The sequence below is a fragment of the Miscanthus floridulus genome, chromosome 1, assembly GCF_019320115.1.
Source record: "Miscanthus floridulus cultivar M001 chromosome 1, ASM1932011v1, whole genome shotgun sequence".
NCBI classification, from domain to species: Eukaryota; Viridiplantae; Streptophyta; class Magnoliopsida; order Poales; family Poaceae; genus Miscanthus; species Miscanthus floridulus.
In genome coordinates this window covers 53,144,726-53,167,894 of record NC_089580.1, presented here as the reverse complement: position 1 = coordinate 53,167,894, position 23,169 = coordinate 53,144,726, and the positions used below count along the sequence as shown (strand labels likewise).

General features: G+C 42.6%; 2 protein-coding genes and 1 long non-coding RNA gene across 13 annotated transcripts; 2 read left to right on the top strand and 1 right to left on the bottom strand.

The window, feature by feature from the left end:
• The first annotated feature begins 12,282 nt into the window (after positions 1 to 12,282).
• On the top strand, positions 12,283 to 14,862 carry LOC136456842 (uncharacterized). Its single transcript, XM_066456835.1, has 3 exons — positions 12,283 to 12,701; positions 13,946 to 14,321; positions 14,413 to 14,862. Exons 1-3 carry the CDS (start codon positions 12,562 to 12,564, stop codon positions 14,860 to 14,862), a joined length of 966 nt encoding a protein of 321 aa, XP_066312932.1. The 5' UTR covers positions 12,283 to 12,561.
• A 2,076-nt stretch (positions 14,863 to 16,938) lies between these two features.
• On the top strand, positions 16,939 to 17,455 carry LOC136520444 (uncharacterized). The gene is made up of 3 exons (XR_010775247.1): positions 16,939 to 17,068; positions 17,159 to 17,269; positions 17,376 to 17,455. It is a non-coding gene; the product is annotated as an uncharacterized lncRNA (long non-coding RNA).
• A 551-nt stretch (positions 17,456 to 18,006) lies between these two features.
• LOC136519924 (uncharacterized) lies at positions 18,007 to 21,214 on the bottom strand. 11 transcript variants are annotated; one of them, XM_066513409.1, is made up of 4 exons: positions 20,837 to 21,214; positions 20,555 to 20,736; positions 19,035 to 19,104; positions 18,007 to 18,636 (listed from the first exon to the last, which is right to left on the bottom strand). In XM_066513409.1, the coding sequence occupies exons 1-3, from the start codon at positions 20,914 to 20,916 to the stop codon at positions 19,058 to 19,060; spliced, it is 309 nt and encodes a 102-aa protein (XP_066369506.1). In that variant the 5' UTR covers positions 20,917 to 21,214; the 3' UTR covers positions 18,007 to 18,636; positions 19,035 to 19,057. The 11 variants fall into 11 exon arrangements, 8 of the variants coding, with proteins under 8 accessions (XP_066369506.1, XP_066369560.1, XP_066369687.1 ...); XM_066513463.1 differs by having other exon boundaries at positions 19,039 to 19,104; XM_066513590.1 differs by having other exon boundaries at positions 19,035 to 19,101.
• Positions 21,215 to 23,169: the final 1,955 nt, after the last annotated feature.

Below are 23,169 nucleotides of genomic sequence, written 5' to 3'. Positions count from 1 at the left end.
TCCCGATCCATTCGGAAGATGCATGAACAGGGTACATGATAGATCATGGCATCTTCTGTGAGTTATTCTTTTGAGTTTACTATACATATTTTTTTATTCAGTTGTGGCTGGAGTAAAAGGGATCGGAGCTCGGTAACTGCCCAACATGGGCCGTCTCGGCGACGGTGTCGACGAAGATGCGCACCCGGTCAGGGCGGAAATCCTTGGTCACCGGCGTGCCGACGGGCAGCACGATGATGTCGGCGTCGGGCTTGTCTTTGAGGATGATCTTCTTGGCCTCCTCCACGCTCAGCCCGACCACCTCCGGCCATGACGTCTTCTCCCAGCCGCCGCCGGCCGTCTCGCTGGATCTGGATCGTCGCTAGCTGCAGAGAACGTATAACTATTCGTTGAGGCGATGAGATATGAGCGCCTTAAGGCTTACTATGGTTCTATTTATAGACCTGATGGTGCAATGGTCGTATGTTGGTAGATGCTGCAAGAAAAAAAAAAAAAACTAGCCTCCAGACGTCTGGACGGAACGTCCGTGTAGCCGGCCCCCGTGCACTGATTTTTATTCTCGACCCGTCGCAGCGCCCAAGCGTCCAAACGGCTCGCCTCACCCGCGCAGCATGCCCTGTCCGCCTAGATTCGAGGCCGCTCGCCCTGTCTCGCACGCGCACCCCGCCCCCGTATTGCCCCGACCGCCGGCCCCAGCGCGCCACGTCTGCCGAACACCAGTGCAATGCGCGCCCCATCCGCCGCCCCCAGGTCACCGCGGCCCATTCTTCGACGTCCGTGCCATGCCATCATCACTCCCTACACCCCTTGACTCTCTAAACATCATGAAACACGTGCAACATGAAACACTAATGCAACATCCAAATAAAACGGATGAAATATTTAAAACATACACTTACAACATATGTGTGAAACACATACAACATCAGATAAAATACTTGCAACTTGTGAACATGAAAACATGTACTGCAACATAAGACTGAAACAACTAAAATATTTGGAACATATTGTTGCAACATATGTGCAACATCTGGATCAGAACGCTTGCAACATACGTCTAGAACAGATGAAATATCTTGAACAACACCTCTGAAACACTTACAATATTGAATACAAGAGTTTACGAAATGTTAATAAGAAAAATAGATGTCTATATATACTCGCAAATGAACATATTGTTAGAGGTAGCGGGCATCTTAAGGTGCCGACCTCTGTTAATCGATTCCACCTCTAAAAATATCGATTAGCAGTGACCATTTGCCAGAGGCTACCTGTCTACCTCTGAAAATGGATTTTATCCCTCTGAAAATCCTTTTTTCTAGCAGTGGGTGTGGATCGGAGTCCATCCTAAGAGGAATTAAGAGGCATGAAATGATTATTAGATAAATATCCAAACCTATCCATTTGAGTGAGAGCAGCGTATGTCCGATCATGGTATTTCTGATTCCAAGATGTACAATAGAAAACAGATGATGCAATTCGTAAGTTCCATTAGATTGTGTCTTGAATGACTTAGAAAACTATTAGAATCACCCTAAGACAAACTATCACGAGTTTGACTAACTTTATAGTGAAGAATAACAGGGTTTATAACATCAAATAAGTAGATTATGGAAATATATTTCACAGCATATCCAGTGATATTAGTTTGATGTCAAAAATATCGATGCTCTTTTCTATAAATTTAGTAAAATACAAAATAATTTAACTTAGGAGAACTCCAAAAGTTGATTTATATTTGAACAGAGGGAGTATAAGTTATTTGTATACGCTTATTTAGGTGCCTTTCGTAGCGCTCCTAGAGCAGCTTTGCGAGCAGCCATGTGTCACCACAAACCAAACGGGGTCGAGGGACAATGCTCCGCTCCGCTTGGGTGTGCTCTCTGGAGCTAAAAGTCACCACGAGAGCCAAAAAATTAAAAAAGTGGCTTCACATGGCTCCTCTATCCATGCATGCGGACCTTCCCTAAAATACCCTTTCTCCATGCAGGCGAGGCACAGGGTAGACAGTGGCTGGGGTGTGGTCTGGATGGTGGTTGGAGTGCGGGGTTATTAGCAACAAAGAGCCGATTAGAGGGGGTAAATTAAACTAATTGGTTTAGCCGACTAGAGGCAACTTAAAATCTATTTCTAAAAACTATATGGCCTCTATTTTTATCCTAATCAAAATCTATGCAAGAAATAATTTATCTAAAAGTGCAACTAAGATTTTTCTAGGTGTTTTGCTATCGGGTATCGATATTAGGGATACCCAAAGCAAAGAAGTTAGCGCTCACGCTGACTTCCTTGGATGGAGCAAGACGTATTAAAAGATCTCGCTCGACCCATTGGGTTCGTGCTCCGTCTCGCCCGACCCCTTGGATACGGGCTCCGTCTCGCCCGACCCCAAGGACGCGGTTTCCGTCTCGTCCGACCTCAAGGCCGGGGGGTCTTGCCCAAGGCCGCGGGCTCCATCTCGCCCGACCTCTTGGGTTCGTGCTCCGTCTCGCCCGACCCCTCGGGTGAAAGCTCTGTCTCGCCCGACCCCTCGGGTGAGAGCTCCGTATCACCCGATCCCAAGGCCACGGACTCCATCTTGACCGACCCCTTGGGTTCGCGCTCCGTATCGCTTGACCCCAAGGTCGTGTGCTCCGTCTCGCCCGATCCCTTGGGTTCATGCTCCGTCTCGCCGGACCCCAAGGCCGCGGGCTCCGTCTCGCCCGACGGGGACCCATACTGCCACCAACCACTCCATTTCCAAGCGTATGAACCTGGGTCAAAACTCTAACACCAGGGAAGAGACTGGCATGCCTCGATGTAACCTGTGGCCATGACGGGCTATACCTAAGGTTTCACATCAAGAACAGCATCGAGCGTGTCAGTGCTGTTCTGCCTAACCCTCGTACGAACGTTGACAGGTGTAACACCCTAGGTGTTAGCCTTGCATAAATTGACTTGCATTGCATGAGCATGAGCATCAAGCATTCATATTTAAGCTTTTACAATTGAAAATTTTGATTGAAACATATGAAACATGCTTGTTATTTCATGTCTCCTTGTATCTATGCATATGATCATGAGTGAATACATGTAAATGATGAATGTGAGTCACTAAAACATATTAGCTACACTTATGATGACTAGTGGAACAATGTTCATGAAGATCATATTGTCTAATCAAGTACTTAAGTGATGCTATGTGTGTTGAACTGAGAAGCTCTATGTGTAACCAATTCATGAAATGATTGTGTGACCTTACAAATAGCTTAAACATGTTTAGAAGATCATTATGAACAACTTTGGTATTCATGGCTAGGGCTAAATTGGTCACTAAGTCATAGTTCATGTATAAGTCATCTTTGGAATATAATAGGTTTGACCAAGTTTGAACTATATCATAGAGACCTTGGATGGAGGTGGTCACTGAAGCAAAGTTGTAGTATTTGGCAAGAGGAACAACTTTTTTTTTGGGTCATAGACTGGTTTAGCTCCTAACATGCTTGAATTAGGCTCACAAGAATCATCGATTCCTTGTTTTCAGCACTTAGAGAAAATTTCTAAGTCGAGTTAACTGACAGTTTGGTCGCGTCGACTTTGGGAGGATATAACTCGATTTTGGTTGCGAGTTAGCACACGATTCTTTAAGAGAAAATGGAGTTGGTACATAAGTCTACAAATTCCATTTATGTCATTTGTAATATGGAGCTACGGTTTAGCAGTTATGTCGTCTTGAAAATACGCTGTCAGGCTCGGTTCGCAACACTGATGACTGAATTAGCCGGCCTTCAATGGTCGACCGCCAGCAGGCTTGGGCCGCCGCGTGGAGCCGGAAGCAAAGCCGCGCGTCACCGGCGCCCTACCCAGTGAGCGCCTTTATCACCCCAACGCTCGCCCGCTCCATCCCCGCGCTCGCATTTCCATTTTTCTGCCTCCTCCTTCGCCTCAGTGCAGCCACCGCAGCAGCCGCCGTCACCATTGCCGTTGCATCCGCTCCGCCGAGCTCGCCCGCGCTCACCGCCGCCCCATTCTCCAATCGGCCGCACTCACAGCTCTGCCTCACCCTTCTCCACCTTTCCCACCTTGCAGCGCCCACAGTCACGTCTTTGGTAAGCTGCTTTTCGCTTTGCGCCATCACGGGTACGCCTTCGCCGGAGCTCCGCCATGGCCGCTGCCGTGGCCATGCTTCGTCGGAGCGCCTCCAGCCGCCTAGGCCGCCTAGACATAGTCGCATGGTAGCCGTGGTTCTGTAGCGCGACTCTCCTGGCTTCGCCATGGCCGGTGACGGCCGGCACACCACAGAGCAGCGCCGCCGTGCCGCCATGGCCAGCGACGAGCCCGTTCTGCCGCATCTGCACTGCCACCACCTAGACCATCCGACGTGGGGTGATTAGTCGACCATGTTGGTGCCCTTGGCTTCGCCGGAAAGCTCGCCGGCGGCGAGCTGCGGTCGACTCGCGTTGATTCAGCGCCGAGCTCTATTTTTGTCTCGCTGACTTGTGGGGCCGACTGACCAGCGGGTCCGGGTTGTCGGTGACTGTGAAGTTATAGGATAGCTCAGTTATTTCAGTTTTTCATGCTAACTTGGAAAAATGATAAGTGGTGTTGTAGATGTCTAAATCTTATGAACCAAATTTTGTAGTGTTCCTTAGGAAGTGTAGTATTTATGAAAAATATGATATTAACAATTGTAGTAAAGTTTCCGAAAGATTTAAAATGAAACTTGAAATGTATTTTCAAATGTATGTAAACTTGTTTAATTTATATCTAGAGTTCTTGTGCTCCAAAAATTATGAAATTTATGTGGTAAGCTGTTCTTAACAAGTATAAGCTTTGATAAAAATTTGAGGGCCAGTGCATGAGTAGATTTTGAGTTATAGATTTTTCTTTTATAATTAGATGATCCTTGTATGAATTTTTATAAATTATTTATGGATCCAATATTCATGAAATTTGTTGGAGGTTGTCCTAGTACCATATGGATGCTAAGAAAAATATGAAATCTATTGGTTGACACTTTTCACTAGGGTTTTCTATTTATGCTATTTTAAGCCTTTATGCCTTGTCATTTTTGCATAGGATGTTTTACTTAGTAAAATGGCATGAAACGTTTACAGTAGTCTATTGGTAGCACTAGTAAGCCACTGTAAATTTTTGAGAATTTATGATGCACCTTTGGTATATGTTTATTATTTACCCTAATTAATTAATTAAATTAAGAAAGGCAATTAAATAATTAGATTGTGATTAAGCATAATGTTTTCTATGGTTCTTATGATGCATAATAACTGTTGATGTCAATGGTAAGGCTTAGAATCCATTGATTGTATACAAATGACTAATTATCGCTTTGTCATTCAAATACAAGACTGCACGTATAGTTTTGATTGTATGGATGATTTCATATGGATAATGGTCTCTACTGTAAAACTTGTTAATAATAAAGTTGTAGGTAACTTGCTAATCTACCTTGTGTTAAATTTGCACAGTCATAGGACTTAGGGTTTTTGAGTTCTAGCTGTTACAAGTTTGCTGTCCGAAAGGTTTACTTTCTGGACAGATTTGATTGAATGATTTATTTGCCTAATATAACTCTTGAATCACAGTGAGAGTATTAAAAGAAAATTGTAGATAATTTTATAAGCTTTCCAGAAAGTCTAGGATCACCACATTTGGATAAGTAGAACTTCAGTTATGAGTAAAACAAGTAGCTGCTGTTTTATGGTATAGTCAATGAATTGTTGAAGTAGTTGATTTAATAATCAAGAAGAGATATGCACATACTCGGTAGAACATGATGCACTTGTTATTACTTTAGCACCATACTATTAAGAATACTTACAAGAATGCATTCATCATGTATCATCATATTATACTGGTCAGCATGTATGCATTCGCAATATCTTATGCCATACTCATGCATCTTGGATTGACAGAGGAGATAACGTTGCTGGAGTTCAACGAAGGAGAGAAAGGGGACCAGCAGGAGATTCCTCAAGCCACAGTTCCCGAAGAAGAGGAGCAGAACCCAGAAGAGCTTCTGGAGTGCTCTGATCACTGCCCCACTTCCTTTCTGAAAGGCAAGCCCCGGAGCATTCTAAGTCTCCCAGTGTTTTACAAAATAATACTTGAATTCTTTATGATTGATGCATTAGGTTATAAGAGTTGATTGGAACCACTGATGCATATAAATTCCTTGTCCAAAAAGTACATTTAACTCTGTATAGGTCCAGGATCGAATATATGCTTAGCCATGCTTAGATCGGTAGAAGTCGGGTGATTTCTTGTCACCTGCGAGATATAGGTGGATACCGAAGCACGGTTGGCTATATTTGATATCGTGGAAAAGAACCATGGGGTAAAAAAGTAAATCAAGGCCGGGAGGAGTCTATGGTGGGTTGACTCATGTGATTCCGTCTGTGCCGATTAAGGACCGTACCATTGTTGGCACTTCTGACAAGATTAAACGCATGCCTATCACTTAGCTGACCGGATAACTCATTCCGACCACGAAGCCGAGTAGCTCAACTTAGACCGGGCCTCGCTCTATAAAAGTGCGCACTCTGGATGGTAGTAAGGATATGCGGGGAGCCAGACTGAGCCCAAGGGTAGGCTGGGCCTGAACGTCCTGGCATTTGGTTGTCCCTGATTGTGCGGCGCTGGGCGAACTCGCGAAATGTGTACTTGAGTTGTACCAAAGGTGACCTAAGGTGACCGTTGATCTGGTCTGCCTGGGTTTGTGTTAGGAATAAATTTCCAACTGGTTGAAATCGATTCAAATCGTCATCTCTCCCGGATAGTGAGAAACTTGGCTAGCCCCAACATCGTAGTAATTGTACTATGGAATATGATGGTTCGAATAAACATGGAATTACAATACCTGCTATGGTTACTATTGTATGCTCTTAAAATAATATACCACATGTTTGGCATAGGATAGTTGCTAATTTAGAGATGGATAGTCATAATTAACTTGATAACATAATTATAATTGTATAACTGAGTTAATCGCTTTTTATGCAAAATGTTGTCAAGCTACATCCACTTATACAGCCTTGCATGATCCTTGGAGTCATTTTATTTCTGGTTTATGACGGATAAGTCTAGCTGAGTACCTTCACGTACTCAGGGTTTATTTCCCATTGTTGCAGATGGCACTGTGTATCATGGTTATTGCAAGAGTTGATTCTACCCCGCTGTGGATGAGGAGTAAGCCTTGGGCAGGCTTCTTTATTAATCCCTCTACATGTTTTTGTGGACTGTGATCATATGTTGGCACTGTATCAAACTATATTGGCAAATGCTACTTTTAAACTTAACTTGCTTCCACTTTTATCCATTAAACTTGGTTTGTAATAACTTTGTTTCCTACTCTGATGATGGAAATATATCTGTGAACTTTATGAAATATGTGACATGTTTGTTGAATTATGTACGATCTTGGTTGTTGTAAATCGTTTATCGAGACCCGTCGTGGTACTCGACGGACTATCGGGTTTATATGGGTTCAAGTATGACAGTGCGACCGTTTACGGGCTGCCATTGTACTTGTACTCTTATAAATTGGTCGGTTCTGCGATAACAGGCGCGTCAGTTCACCACGACGTTCGCTGGGACGGAATGGAACGCCATGACTAAGGCTAGACGAAAAACTCGAAGCTCGTTAGCTATAACAAGCCAACTCGAGCCAGCTCGCGAGCCACTCGCGAGCTAAACGAGCCAAACTTCTAGGAAAAAAGTATCAAAACTTATATTAGTTTTTGTATTACTTCATGTCTTGCACTTTACAATTGACTGGTAACTGGTCTAGACCCTATAAATTGACTGGTAACTGGTCTAGATGCATTTCTTTTATATTATTATTATTCTCAAATTTTAGATAAATACAAATATTATATTTTGTGTATTTTTTATACCTAGCTCATGAGCTTAACGAGCCAGCTCGAGCTTTTAACGAGCTGAGCCGAGCTGACTTTCTGGCTCGTTAGAATAACGAGCCGAGTCGAGCTAGCTCGTTATCTTAACGAGCCAGAACGAGCCGAGCCGAGCCGAGCCGAGCCAGCTCGTTATCCAGCCTTAGCCATGACCGACAGATGACGCATGTGCATGGCGTCAGTGACGAACAGGGCCGCGACGTGAAGCCATCCCTGTTGACATCTACGAGATCGGTGGGACCCGGATAAAGGAGAAAAAGGACCCGGCGATCCTGAAAGCCTTCTTCTCTCTCGTTCTTCTCCTTTTTCTCTGCTGTAACTCACGTTTTCCCTTAGCATATAAAAGGGAAAGCAGGGCGCCCCAGGAAGGGGGATCCAGATCCGGACGAGACCGAACCACGAGATAAAAACACAAGAGCACGATACGAGCACACGGCTGAATAGCGATCTAGCTCTCAGCACCCGTTCACTCCTTTCACCAGAGACTTGGGATCATTTCCCTCTCTCGCCTATTTGTAACCCCTACTGCAAACCAAGTGCCGATAACACGAGCAGTAACAAACTGAATGTAGGGACGTTTCGCCCAAACTAGTATAAACTATTGTGGCCTCCGAGCACACCATCCGAGCTAGACACGCAAATACAAATTTACTCGTCGGTGGTCCGAAAACACCGACATTTGCTATCTTTACGGCAAAGAGTTATGAAACGTAGGTTCCAATCCTAACCTATTAACTAAGCTAGGAAGGTAAAGCACAAAACCAAAGCAAAATGCGAAAGCTTATTTGAGATAGAGATGCAAACTCCCGTCGACGACTCCCATATTTTTACTAAGGTATCAAGAAGCACACAAGGTTCGCTCTAGTCCTTGTTGAAGCCTCTCGTAAGGATGCCCTCGCAAGGGTCAAGCTCCAGGTCGGGTAACTTCGTGGATAGCCCCGGGACCTTCTCCACGTGCAAGTGGGTCTCCGAGATGGTCTCTCCTCGCCGTCTTCACTATCGAGCTTCCGGCCAAACTGCCACGGGCCTCGTTCCCTCCGGTACATACACATAGTGGCGGCCACACCACAAACGCAGTTGGTGTGGTTTTGTAAGACTACAAGCCCCTCTAGTGTACAAACACGTGTGTGCAAGCACCTTATGGTAAGAGATATGCAAACCTAACTAAACACTAATCTTAAACCTAGAGCAAGCGCTAAAGCGGTTGTCTAACTAACATAAGCACTTCACAAAGCACATACGCTAATTATCAAGTCCTTGTTGGTAAGTGATTGCGTGTTCCGGAAAATAGAGAACTCCTGTATACTCCCTCGGTTTCAAATCATAATTCGTTTGACTTTTTTTTGACCCCCAAGTTTGACCGCTCGTCTTATTCAAAAATTTTGTGCAAACATAATCAAATTTAAGTCATTCTTGAAGAAATTTTATTAATAAAGCAAGCCACAACAGAATTGATATTTTGCATAAATTTTTGAATAAAACGAGTGGTCAAACTTGGAGTCAAAAAAACAAATCAAATGAACTATAATTTAGAACGGATTCAGTACCTATCACTCGTGTGTACGTACGTGCAGCATACTACCCTGAATAATCGCTTGCTACCTTACGAGGTTACTCCGTATATTGTATTGTATGGATCTCATCAGGCCCCACTACGCCAGATTCGTACGGTAGGAACGGGGGCATTTTTACTGTAGGGGTAGCTAGGGTTGGGGGCGCCCCTATAGTGGGCGTCCTCGGGCCCCAACAGCCCAGCCGCCCCTACAGATGGCACTGTAGGGACGGCTGGTAACCTGAGTCGCTCCTACAGTTGGGGCTGATCTGTAGGGGCGGCTCAATCACCAGCCGCCCCTGCAGTGCCCATTTGTAGGGGCGGCTGCCACCAGCCGCCCCTACTGTTCGACTGTAGGGGCGGCTGAATCACCAGCCGCTCCTACTGAGGCTCTGTAGGGGCGGCTTATAACCTCAGCCGCCCCTACAGCGGCTCTGAGGTATTTACATGTGACCGTCGGTTTGGGCGAAATCGCTTTGGGCAAAATCACACTTGGACCGTCAGGCTGCCCAGTTTCGCCGCCTACACCGCCACGCCTGCACCGCCGTCGCCTGCCCCTCCCTGACCCCTCCACCGCCTCCTCCACCGTCTCCCTGACCCCAACCGCTGTTCCCCAGGCCGCGACGGCGGCTAGGGTTTGGGAGCGCTCCTCGGCGCGGCCCGTCCGTCTGCTCCCACGGCGCGCGGCTAGGGTTCGTCGTGCGGCTGCCCCCGCCCCATCCTCACCATCCTCTCCGACCTCGACGCCCCTCTCCGCCACTGATCTCGCAGCCGTCGATCCCCGGTGCTCCGATAGTCAGAGGTCAGTCCGCCCTCATCCCCGGCGCTCCGATAGTCGCCGCTGTTAGGTTGCTTGTCGCAGTTCTTGCTTTTATACTTCTCGTGATCCTTGTTCTTGATTAATTTCATTTGTTTGTGCTCTGTGGGCCTCTTTAATTTGGTTTTTTTTTTGCCTATATGTACATCTGGTCACATTCATTAACATAAATATAATAATGCATGCCTATATGTACATTCATTAACATAAATATAATAATGGTTTTTTTTTTGCACGCAGCATACAAAGTGCTTCATCTGGTCACATTTGTTTTGGATATCCACAAAGGTTTCTGTGAAAGCTAATAAAAATGTAATATTGTGGACATGTTTTTTTTAGACAAATATATTAGAAATTGCAGATACTCTAGGGCCACACTAATTTTTCATCTAATAAAGGGAATAGATCATTATGCATGATGTAACACGATGTTATCTAACCACTAATCTAGTGCAGTAGCCCTATGTAAGTCGCTGAAAACACCCTTGTGAGGACGACACTGCATCCCCAAGAGTCAAAACATTTTAAGCACACGGAATCTTTCAAAACTCTAATGTCTGCACTAATTGAATCCCTAGAGCTTACGATTCAGAATGTGAAAGTTGAGTAAGCTCTTTACAAAATAAAGAATGCAGTAGCATTCAAAAAAATGCAGTAGGATTGTCTGTCTCACTATTCAGAGTAAACATGGATATTGTACAGCAGGAACTTTAAACAAGATGCAATAAATAAATACCCAAATAAAGCCTCCTATGACAATAATATAATTTCACTGCAACTGACTTGAAAAGGGAATTTTATTTCATATAGAAGATATCAAGCTGTAAATTAAGAACTCATGCAAGTAAGCAAATCATATTTCTGAAACTTCTATGCTGCACACATGCTTGCAGACTTGCATTAAGTATTAGCAAATGAAGGGGAGAACACAGAAAGCGCTCATACACTCAGGGACGTCAGTTCTTGTTGGCACAACAATCTGCAGTAGAACAACTTTGTCGTTCCAGTCTGGGTTTTCCTCAAGAAACTTTTAGTGAGCATAGCATTATCCTGTCACCAAGAGAGGTGGTGATCAGCTAGCATTAGACAAGAAAAAAAAAAGATGGGACTACCAGGGCATTCAGCACCCACAGTACTGTAGAGTGCATGGTGTGTTAAACTGATGAGTAAATAATACATGTTTTAGTGAGCATAGCAGAAACACCGCCTGCTTATCAATATAAAATGCAGAGAAATGTAGTACCACACTATCACTCAGCTATAACCACAGTCCAGCTATTTATCAGTACATTTATTTAGATATTACCTCCAGTCACAAAAACTTGTAACATTTGACTTTTCAAGGTCTTTGATGCATACCTTTGGCCACTAATACCTTCCAGAATACATTCTTAAAGACCTTCAAATTTATGATATTTTGCAACAATAGATGAATTCTAGTGCACCAACTTGAGTTTTACCCTGGAGTCATAATTTATGGCATTAAATCTCTTTTGCATGTAAATATGTTAAACAATCCAACCCTGTTCTATTTAATTTTTATGTTCTAAGAGGACCAATTTGGGCCTGCGTATTTAAGAAAAATGGACTGCTGAATAGCTCATCTTCTATGGCAGCTTGAGTCATATAAAAAGCTAGGTCAGTATAAGAATGGTTCTAAATTTGGCGTATATCTTCTTTAAGTTCCATTAAGTAATGGAATGACTTATGTTTTAAATATTTGTCTTACAATATGGTAACTGGTTAACTGCATATACTCTACCATCTACCCGGGTTCGGATAATCTCTCCTGTTTAACAGTTTATCTTTGGTTTTAGTGCCATTGCATATATGCTTATTTGTTGCTTTGTGCACAAAAAAGATTTATTTTTCTACATGTTTTACCTGGTGCGTAGTTTACCTTTGTTTTAGTTTACCTGGTGCGTAGTTTACCTGGTTCGGACAATCATGCTTCTACTTGTCGGCACTTGATATTTTAATTTCCGCATAATGGAATCGAATTCTTTATCATAAATGTTTTTGTGCCATTTTTTGAATAGGTCAGAAAAATATTCTCTGGATGTATACTAGTATCTGGAATCATAATCTTTATTTTGTTAGTGAATCATAATCTTTATTTTGTTAGTGTTATACTCTTGTCAGTTTTCTTCTGTGTTTAGTTGATATGCCTACTGGTTCAAATTCTCCATTAGTTTGACAGTGGAATTCAGCTTTTGATGTGACACATAACTTTCTACTTGAAAAGTCTATTCTTAGGACACTGACATATGTAGTACTGGCTAATGTTTTGTGAATTTCAGGGTGTTGTAAAAAATATAATCCCAGCCATTGCTTCAACGAATGCAATTATATCTGCTGCTTGTGCATTGGAAGCCTTCAAGCTTATTTCTGGGTGCAGCAAAAGTGTGTCAAACTATCTCACGTGAGTTCCATTGTTTCATAACCCATAGTTACTGTAAAAGTTGGTTTCCTCAAATGTAAGGACTAAATGAGTTATTTAAATGTTAGCCTGCTCGGATGTGCTATTTGGGCTGTAGCTGTAGCTGCACACATGTAAGCTGCTGAGCAGTAGCAGACTATCAGCAGCAGCTACTGCAGCCACAGCCAAAGTAGAAGTGTAGCACAAGCGATCACATTCACAGCTTATATTTTTTAGATTTAGAAATGCTTTTGTTTCATCATTTAACCAAACCTGTGCCTGGGAACTGACCTACAATCGTATTTCTCCATTTTTTTACTTTGCATATTTGACCAATGATGAATCCTTAGTATACTACATGTTAGATTTTTTATTCGGCAAATACTCAGTGTAACACTATAATTTGGGAAATAAGCTGGTAAAATTATTCAATATATAGCATATAGATGCAATCATGTGTAGCGATAAATGATGCACATGCAATTTTTGAGAGAAACAGTGGTCCTTAACTAGATAAATGTATTATCCGACTGAGCATCTGTCTGTAGTGATTTTATTGTAGTCATCCTGATACCTTAAAAGTACACTAAACACCAATCTGTGAAAAAAATGGAAATAAACTTGAGAGGAATTTTAAATGAGAAAAAAGATTGATAAACAACGGTGATCACTCATCTTAGATCCTATAAGTATCGGGATCTCATTATAACCCGTCTTGTCAACCAATTTTGCTGCCTATATGCCGCTACAAAATGCTACCATCTGCACGAAGAATCCTTTATCAAGACTTAGCCCATTTTAATAATAATTAATAGCTACATTTATTAGACTTCACTGAACTAATCAAATACATACAGCATATGCAACTATGGATGCAAGTAGAATCTGAACTTTATGCGGACTATAGCATAGTAGTGGAACGAGTCGAGTTATGACTTAGGGCTTGTTTGGTAGAGCTCCTCCTACTCTTGATTCTGTGGGGAATGATTCTATGGCTGAAAGTTATTCTCTATGGTTCTAGGATAAACTCTACATTTCAGTACCCATCACTTCAGTACCAGACATGCCCTGAGCTTGCACACTTAGGTGTTGTGTGTTTAGAGTTGTTGGGGCTGTACTACAAGTACTACTACTACTAGTACTACTATTAGTACTAGTACTACTACTTGTACTATTAGTACTACTACTTCTACCACTAGTACTACTACTTCTACTACTTATACTACTTTTTTTCTTGCATCTCTTAGAACAAGGCATGAAATGTCGCGAACATCAAAGAGTGCATCCCGATGCCCCGTGAATGATGAGCAGTCATCCCATGGAGAGCAAGAACTAGATGACCAGCTTACCCAGGAGCAGTTCGATAACGAGTTAGAAAAGGGTCTAGAAGTGATGCTTACTCAGGAGGACCTTGTCGATGATGAGGATCCGGTGGGGGGAGCCCAGGGAAGAGAAGGCGGAGAGGATGCCCAAGGCAAAGAAGGGGATGATGATGAGGATGAGGATGAGGATGACGACACCTCATCAGGGGGATATGTAAGTCCCGAGGATCCTTTCGCACGAGAACCCAGACGGAGGCCAACGGAGGACGAGTTGGACAAGGATTTTGATCCGAACGACGAGGTACGGATAAAGCCTTAGTAGCTTGTAAATTTGGCTAATGCTATGGCTATATGTTACCTCTGCTAACACTTTTGACCTGCCGTATACACAGGTCGTCCCTACTCAACCTCTGAAAAGACGACGTCGGCCTCCGGCTCGTCTTGCCGGACAATACGTAGCGGGGCAAAGGAGATCAGAGGAAGGAGCCACAGATACTCACAATGAGGCCTCCGCTCCACAACCTCAGGACACAACCACGACTGAGACTGCCCAGCCAAAGAGGAAACGAGGGGGGATTAGAAAGCCAAACCAATATCACGACAAGGCATGCTATGTGATAACGGAGGTCGGGCCAGACGGGCAGATCCTTGAGCCATATACATACAGGGCGAAATTCCGTAATCACATCGGGTTTGTAGTTAGAGATAAGTTGAACCCAGCTATCCATGGCTGGAATCTTGTACCTATGAGCCAAAAGGTAGACCTATGGGAGAAGCTGAAGCAGAACTTCAGGTTTCGGAGGGAACGCACGAGTTGGTACAAGAAAATGCTTTTAAGATAATGGGACAGAGCTTCCGACGTTGGCGGTCAGATCTAAACAAGAACTTTATCCAACAGAAGTTAACTCCTTTCCACGAGTATGGCAACATAACTCCTAGTCAATGGGAGGAGCTCGTGGCTGAGAAGACTTTAGAGGCATCATTGGCCCTCAGTGCCCATAACAGCGAGCAGGCGAAGAAGAACCAACACTACCCTCGTCTAGGCCCCAGTGGCTACGCTGGCAAGCAAGAGGTCTTTAGGAAGATGGACGCAGAGGTCAAAGCTGCCAGGAATACGGAAGTGCCGAAGTTGAAGCCACGCCTCAAACAGTGGATATACGTGAGGAGTGTGGATTCATCCGGTAGTAGCCTCAAGTTTGCTAAGCCGGAGACCAAAGAGGTAGTATCAAAGATACTAAAACTTGCTGAAGATAAGGAGAAGGGCGCATTCAACCCTTCCAGAGAGAGGGACGAGCTTACCGTTGCATTGGAAAACCCCGAGCACATAGGACGCACCAGGGGGCTAGGGAAGAGGATGTCCTGGAAGCACGGATTCATAAAGGAGAGGCACATGTACAAGAAACATGGCAGAGACCGAGAGTCTAATCTTGAGCGCCAAGTGAAGGCTCTAGTTGAAAAGATGTTGGTGGAGAAAGGACTGTCTTCGATGGAGCCACAGACACCAATGGGGCCGCCCGGAGAACTGGCGGTAGTTGGCAGCCCTCCGGATGTTCCCAGCAGTCAAGGTTCCAATGCAACCAGAACCCCCGTCGATCGCATATGGGCGCCAACCAGTTGCAAATTGGTGGTTCCGATGGGCAGGCAAAACGTGATCATTGAGGTGGCAACGGGCGTGGCACATCCTCTGGGCGGCACGTGGCACAATAGGGACATCCCGCAGGACTACACTCGGGTCGAGGTGCATACCGTGAAGCCCAAGTTCATGACTTGGAAGATAGAACACCCTACTCTCGAGGGGCTCGTGTTACTCGGAGACGTCATGAACCAGTTCATCCTCTGGCACAGACGAGACATTGTATTGATCGAGTCTTCGCCAACTCCGACTGAAGTTCATCCTCTGGAGCGACCCATCGAGGACGGGGAGGTATACTCACCGGCCCATGACCATGACCACCACACGCTAGAGACTTCTCCACCTTGTACCGAGCAAGGGCATGATGACATGCCACACCCTTCTCCACCTCGTATCGAACATGGGCATCATGACATGCCACGTCCTTCTCCAGCTCGTACCGAGCAAAGGCATGATGAGATGCAACATCCTTCTCAACAAGCGTAGCCAACACATGAACAATAAGTGTCTCATGAACAGCAATTGCCTCGTGAACAGCCGATACGTGAAGGACAAGTGGCCCCTGGAGCAGGTGATGCATAGGTTGACAAGGACGTGCCCGAATGGGAAGCTCGAAACAAAATCCCAATCAAGATAAGGCCATCGTATGTGGGCATTAATGACGTCTCGTCGGTGCACAAGTGGATGGCCCATGACCAGTTCAAGCCTAAGAACTAAGTAAAAGAATTCAGAGCACCAGCTTCTGAGGAGGGCACCACTAGCAAACTGCACAAAGGGTTTAACAAGTATCCAGCTGTTGATAACCTCAAATGGTCAAATGATTACCCGGATAAATATGAAAAAGGCAAGAACTTCCTACCAAACCGAGTCATACAGTGCTTGCCACGTGGAATGAGAATGTTCCACGATTGGTACTTGCGTGCTCAGATAACAGAACTAGAAATCTTACAAGCATGGATCCCTGCCGGCACATTTAGAGCCCCAGGTGGGCAAATTATCGTTGAGTTTAGGGATATCCAAGCATGCTTCCACCTCGGACGAATGGAAATGAATCTAATTCGCATTTGGTGCCTGTAAGTCCTTGCCCTCTCGATATGATATGAATGTAATCTTTTAATTTTGTTGTAACTAATCCGCGCCATGATTTGTAGAATGCAAGCGGACTTTGTGAAAAAGAGGTCAGCTCTAAAACACGGGTATATAGACCCTTCACCTATAGCATCAACAAATTTTAATTACCCTAAAGAGTGGAAACTAGATTGCAAAGAACTAGGAGCTGAAAAGACACTTAAGAAGAAAGAGGACATCAGGAACAAGAAAATATTGGAAGAGTCCCTCAAGGTTGCGGCATACATTGCCCTATGTTTTAAAAATCTCCAACAACACGATAATATATGGATACCATACCACTTCAAGTAAGTTCGACTGTATACTTAGCTTTGTTCAATATACTTTGTTCGATGCAAAAGAGCTTATGTGTTCCTTCTATGACTAAATTCATGCAGCGATCACTGGATTTGCATAGGCGTCAGGCTCTCACATAGCATGGCATGGGTCTTTGATTCAGCAGATTTCCCAGTCGAGACATACAAAGACTTCATAGCGATTGTCAAGACGTATACATATTGACAATCCTCATTTTAGCTACTATGTTTGTATACATACTTGTAAGGTTCAATGTGGGATACTAACAAGTTGCATTTGCTAAAACCATTGGAACAGGGCATTCAGGCACTATGTCCAGGAACATAAGGGGAGGCATCATCCAAATAGGAAGGAAAACACTACTAGGGATGTGTACATCAATGATGCTCTTCTTTCATCACTGAAGACTCCAAAATCGTCACATATATTATTTTATGACGAATTTGTGACGATATGGTATTCGTCATTGAATGCGCGTCATATTTTACCTACCGTGACGAAACGTCTATTTTCGTCATAGATGTGCATTTGTTCTATAACGAAATGGCCGTCGTCATAGAAGTGTATTCTTTCTACGACGATATATTTTCGTCATTGATATAGCCCTTTTTTCGTCATGACTTGCCGTCTGTTAGGCGGCCAGACGACGTCTGCCACGCTGGCAGCTGACGTGTCTTGTCCACGTGGCGCGTCCACATTGCAGATGACGTGTCCGACCATGTGGCAGCTGACGTGGCCAGTGATGTGGATGGTCCACGTGTCCACTTTTTATTGGGCCACAAGGCTTGCTATGATAGGTTCTCATTTTCGTCACTGAAGTAAATAGAAATTCGTCACAGAATCAATTACCAAATCGTCACAGAAAGGTCAGATAATTCATCACAAGTGCACATGCTGATTTCATTACAGAATGCAAATAATACTGGAATGACCAAAAGCTTCCATAAATTAACAGATCCAGTATTTCAATGACCAACAATTTAATCAACAATTCTAAACTCGGTTCACATAACTCACTAGACATCACATTTAAACTACTAGTTTCATCTCAGTTCACATTAACATCACAAGAAATAATAAAAAGTTACCAACTACCTGCAACATAAGTTACTACATAAACAAAATCACCAGCAGACCTCTTGCTTAATGAACCAGCAGCTACGAGCAGCGCTCATGTCGAAGAAGCATTGTTGATGGCCAAGATACGCTTGAGTAGCGCATTGTTCTCCTCCATTGCCTTGTTGTTTATCTCTGTCAGCTTCTTGTACTCCTCCATCTCCTTTTGTGTCCTCGCCAGCTTTTCCTCAGCTTCTTCACTTCTCTTCCTGAGTTCATCGATTTCACCTTGTACAGCAGCCGTAGCTTCAGCTGCTAGTTGCTCCCGAAGCTCGCTTTCATTTGATGATGATGATTTGGAGGATGGCACTAGTTTAATGCCAACACTCTTCAGGAAAAGGTTTGAGCTGTTCTGGGAGAGCACCTAGGACACAACCTACACACTGGACACTGCTGTCTCACCTTCAACAACAGGTTCTGTCCTCAAAGCTTCCATATTTGACTGAAACAGCAATGACCCATCATTAGTTGATACTTATTGCATTAATTTGAGGAGGAAATATCACACAAGATGTATTTTAAAAAATAAAAACCTATGCTGCATTGACAGAAACTGATGCCAAAGTGATTTGCAATCATGAGTCATTTATTTGTTGTCAGGTAACTGAATACAAGTAGAAGTCAACAACATAGGATTATTATTTAGCAAGTATGTCTAGCAATATGTATTAATTAAATGACGAATGTCACATAGATGTTTCCAGCAATCTCATCACAGCTCATACATATCAGCCAAGCCATCATCCACATACATTCCAGAGCAAAAGATAGAAGACACAATTGCTTATAGGCTCAAACATCACACTAGTTCCAGGTTTCATCACACAAGTTCAAACATACAAACATGTGCTGCTTGGTTTGCTTCAAGTGAGGCCTGTTGAGCAAGAATCTATGCTTCCACCTATTCCTGCTTCAGATAAAGGAAAATGTGAATCCTATTAGATGTGGACATAGCTGTTACTCAACCAAATTTAAAATCACTAAGTATTATAGAACAACAAACTGAATCATCTATTACTTATGAACTGGTGGAAAACAATTTCATTGTCCAAATTTAAAATGGCTAAGTATTATAGAGCAACAAACCCAATCATCTATTACTTATCATGTACAGGTTCAGTTAGAGAATAGTTAATAGCAGCCAATGCACATAAGCACTTAACTTAGATAACTCGGAGTTTAGAGAAATAAGCAAGTCCAGGTTCAATGCAGTAAGGATATGTTTCATAAAAAAAGCTTGTACTGTAATCATAAAGCTGCAACAGGGAAGGGGATATGATTCATAGTCTATCTTCTTTACTTCATAGGCTTGATTTTAATGATGCCCCCAAAGAAACTTTTCTGACAACTTATTAGTCATTCTGCTCAATGATCAAAGAGATATGACAAGCATGAGGACTTATTGTAAGTACTAAACTGACAAGAAAGTTTACTACATAAGAACTTTATAAGTTTACTGACAAGAAAATTAGAACCATTTTTAGGTAGCAAATTAAGTTGTTTCATTCTCTAGTCAAGCAGGCAAGACTCTTGCTGCTGTGTTGACAAGTATAACTCAAACAGCATGTTATTACTAATAATCAGTCATCACACATCTTCTAGTTTTTCTCAAATAATGACTAATTTCTGTTGAGTATACAAGTTAAAGCAACCAATAGTTGTTGACCATTAGCACTAAATGTTATATGCTGAAAGCATAGTACTGAATATATCATAGGAATAAATGAGTGGCTAAGGTCCAGCCTGTAGGCAGCAAACAGGGAAACCACCAGAAATGTATAGGATTTCGGCAGCGAGCATGAAGATCCAATAAACTTTGAGTTAAGGTTCAGCCTGTTTTTTTCTAAGTTTTCTTTGCAATTTCAACTTCGTCTGCATATGTACATGAAACAAAAGATTATATTAATATACCAAAACCAGTCCATTTTCTCAAAGATAATCATTAAATGCTAAATGCAGGCCAGTAGCTATCAGCGTATGCTCATGAAACAAGAACTGCTAAATTCAATTCACAATGATACTATGCTGTTCCAGCAAGCTCAACAAGAGACCCGGTGGAAAAAGAAAGAAAATCAGCGTGCATACTACAAGCTACTTTGGTCAAGCATTCAGGCTCCTACAAAATAAGATAGCACTAATTGATTAGTACATTTTCAGCCAGAGGTCATCATACGGCATCCTTAGCAGGTCATCACATGTACTACTAGTCTACTCACAGATCACAGGTACTATCTATATGATAGAACTGAACATGACGTGTGAGAGAGCTGGAACAATCAATGTACAGGCTCAAGTCTTCACGAGGCGGAGGATCTGCACGGCTTCACGCTAGATGTTGGCCACCCGTGCTGGATCCCTACCTGGGACGGCAGGTGCGCCGAGGTTCACTTGCTGCTCCTCGGCGTCCTCGCACACGGCGATGGCGGCCGCTCGCTGCTCGAGCCTCGCCCGTAGCGCACCGCCCATGGTGGCCGCATCCAGCGCCGCCGTCGCCGCCCGCACTGGTGCTGCATCTAGCGCCACCCGCACTGGTTGCTGAAGACTGAGATGAGAAAAATGTTGATTCAGAAAAGACTGAGATGTTGAACACAAGCTGCTGGAAAATGTCAGATTCAGAAAAAATTAGTGATAAAGCTGCTCACCGGATGGGATAAAAAGGAGCCTGATGCCCATGCACTAGATCTGGTGTTGCCCAACCTCCACGGACAGGATCCCGCACCATGACAGGCTGCTGCTCAGGCACCACCACCAGGAAGCCTCGTATCTAGCTCGTGCCCGCCTCTCTCCCTCGGAGGTCGTGCTCGAGGAGGGGCGCGAGGTCGTGCTTGAGGAGGGGCGCGAGGTCGTGCTTGCACGAGCGCCACCGCCAGTAAGGAGGCCTGGGCCATGAGCTCCTGAAGGATCTGAGCGTGGGGGCGCGCTGCTTCTGGCGGAGTGCCCCGGCCGTGCGCTGCAGCCAGAGAAGAGCGGGAGAGAAGAAAAGGGGCGGCGGCGGCGGCTGGTGACGGGAAGAAATGAGAGAGGATGAGGGTTAGGGTTCGAGGTGACCCTATTTTATACTTCCTTGGCTCATGGTAGCTGTTCGATCATGAATCAATGGCCAACAAATTATGGACCAAGTACAGTAATGGGCCGATTTTAGGGTTTAGGCCTATTAATATCTCTGGTGTTTTTATTTTGAATTTTTGAGAACTTTCATCTTTAATTTTCGGTTATTAAATGAATTCAAATGAAAAATCCGTAAAAAACTTGGATGTGATGGTTTTTTTTCCTAAAAATTTCTAAAATCATGCTTCAGCATTTAAGTTTGATCAAACTTGAATGTGACAATGTTTTTAAAATTTGAAATTTGACAAGTTCAAACCAAATTTTAAAACCCTAAATGATTTCAGATGTAAAAGTGATGAATACAAAAGTTGTTCAACTCGTCAAGATCTACAACTTTTATTTTGGTCATCTTGTCATTTGACAAAATTTGAACCTTTCAAATTTGAAATTTTAAAAAATGACAAGTTTGAACCAAAATTTGAGACCCAAATTGATATCAACATAAACAGTGATGAATACCAAAGTTGTTCAACTCATTAATATCTACAACTTTTATTTTAGTCAATTTGTCATTTGACAAAATTTGAACCTTTCAAATTTGAAATTTTGAAAAACGACAAGTTCGAACCAAAATTTGAGACCCAAATTGATTTCAACATAAAAAGCGATCAATACCAAAGTTGTTCAACTCATGAATATCTACAACTTTTATTTTGGTCATTTCTTCATTTGACAAATTCTTAGCACATATTGTTCATTAATCTTACACATGTCTCATACAGTTTATAAAACCTTACGAGAGATGTGTCACATTTGTGAACAATGTCGTTACCACTTTTTCATATGAAGAAATGACCAATACAAAAGTTGTAGATCTTGATGAGTTATTCAACTTTGGTATTTATCACTTTTTCAGCTGAAATCATTTGGGGTACCAAAATCTTGTCTGAAGTTGCATTTTTTTGAAATTCAAAATTTAAATTGCTCAAACTTTTCATATGTATATATTGACAAAACCAACAAAATAAATTGATAGAGAATGATTTTATAAAATTTTAGGAAAAAAATCATCAGATTTGGAGTTAGTATGAGGAAGAAAAACTAGTTACAAAGTGGACCCACAAATTAAAAAAAGAAATAACACTGTTTACTACGATCATGTAAGGATCATCTAGAACAGTGTGATTTCTCTTTTTAATCTGTGGGTAAACTTTGTAACTAGTTATTCTCCCTCATACTAACTCCAAATGTGATGGTTTTTTTTTCTAAAAATTTCTAAAATCATGCTTCAGCATTTAGGTTTGATCAAACTTGGATGTAACAATGTTTTACACATTTTAAAATTTGAAATTTGAAATTTGACAAGTTCAAACCCTAAATGATTTCATATGCAAAAGTGATGAATATAAAAGTTGTTCAAATCATCAAGATCTACAACTTTTATTTCGGTCATATTGTCATTTGACAAAATTTGAACCTTTCAAATTTGAAATTTTAAAAAATGACAAGTTCGAACCAAAATTTGAGACCCAAAATGATTTCAACATAAAAAGTGATGAATACCAAAGTTGTTCAACTCATTAATATCTACAACTTTTATTTTGGCCATCTTGTTATTTGACAAAATTTAAACCTTTCAAATTGGAATATTTGAAAAACAACAAGTTCAGACCAAAATTTGAGACCCAAAATGATTTCAACATAAAAAGTGATGAATACCAAAGTTGTTCAACTCATTAATATCTACAACTTTTATTTTAGTCATATTGTCATTTGACAAAATTTGAACCTTTCAAATTTGAAATTTTGAAAAACGACAAGTTCGAACCAAAATTTGAGACCCAAATTGATTTCAACATAAAAAGCGATGAGTACCAAAGTTGTTCAACTCATGAATATCTACAACTTTTATTTTGGTCATTTCTTC

Bases quoted from the DNA above. Each gene is read 5' to 3' on its own strand.
- LOC136456842 (XM_066456835.1), top strand. From the start codon at position 12,562: ATGTTTTGTGAATTTCAGGGTGTTGTAAAAAATATAATCCCAGCCATT. The intron at 12,702-13,945 runs GTGAGTTCCATT...TGCATCTCTTAG, and splicing joins AGTGTGTCAAACTATCTCAC to AACAAGGCATGAAATGTCGC. The intron at 14,322-14,412 runs GTACGGATAAAG...CCGTATACACAG, and splicing joins ATTTTGATCCGAACGACGAG to GTCGTCCCTACTCAACCTCT.
- LOC136519924 (XM_066513345.1), bottom strand. From the start codon at position 20,916: ATGGTGCGGGATCCTGTCCGTGGAGGTTGGGCAACACCAGATCTAGTG. The intron at 20,737-20,836 runs GTGAGCAGCTTT...TTCTCATCTCAG, and splicing joins GCTCCTTTTTATCCCATCCG to TCTTCAGCAACCAGTGCGGG. The intron at 19,105-20,554 runs GTAGGGATCCAG...CTTTATCTGAAG, and splicing joins CGGCGCACCTGCCGTCCCAG to CAGGAATAGGTGGAAGCATA.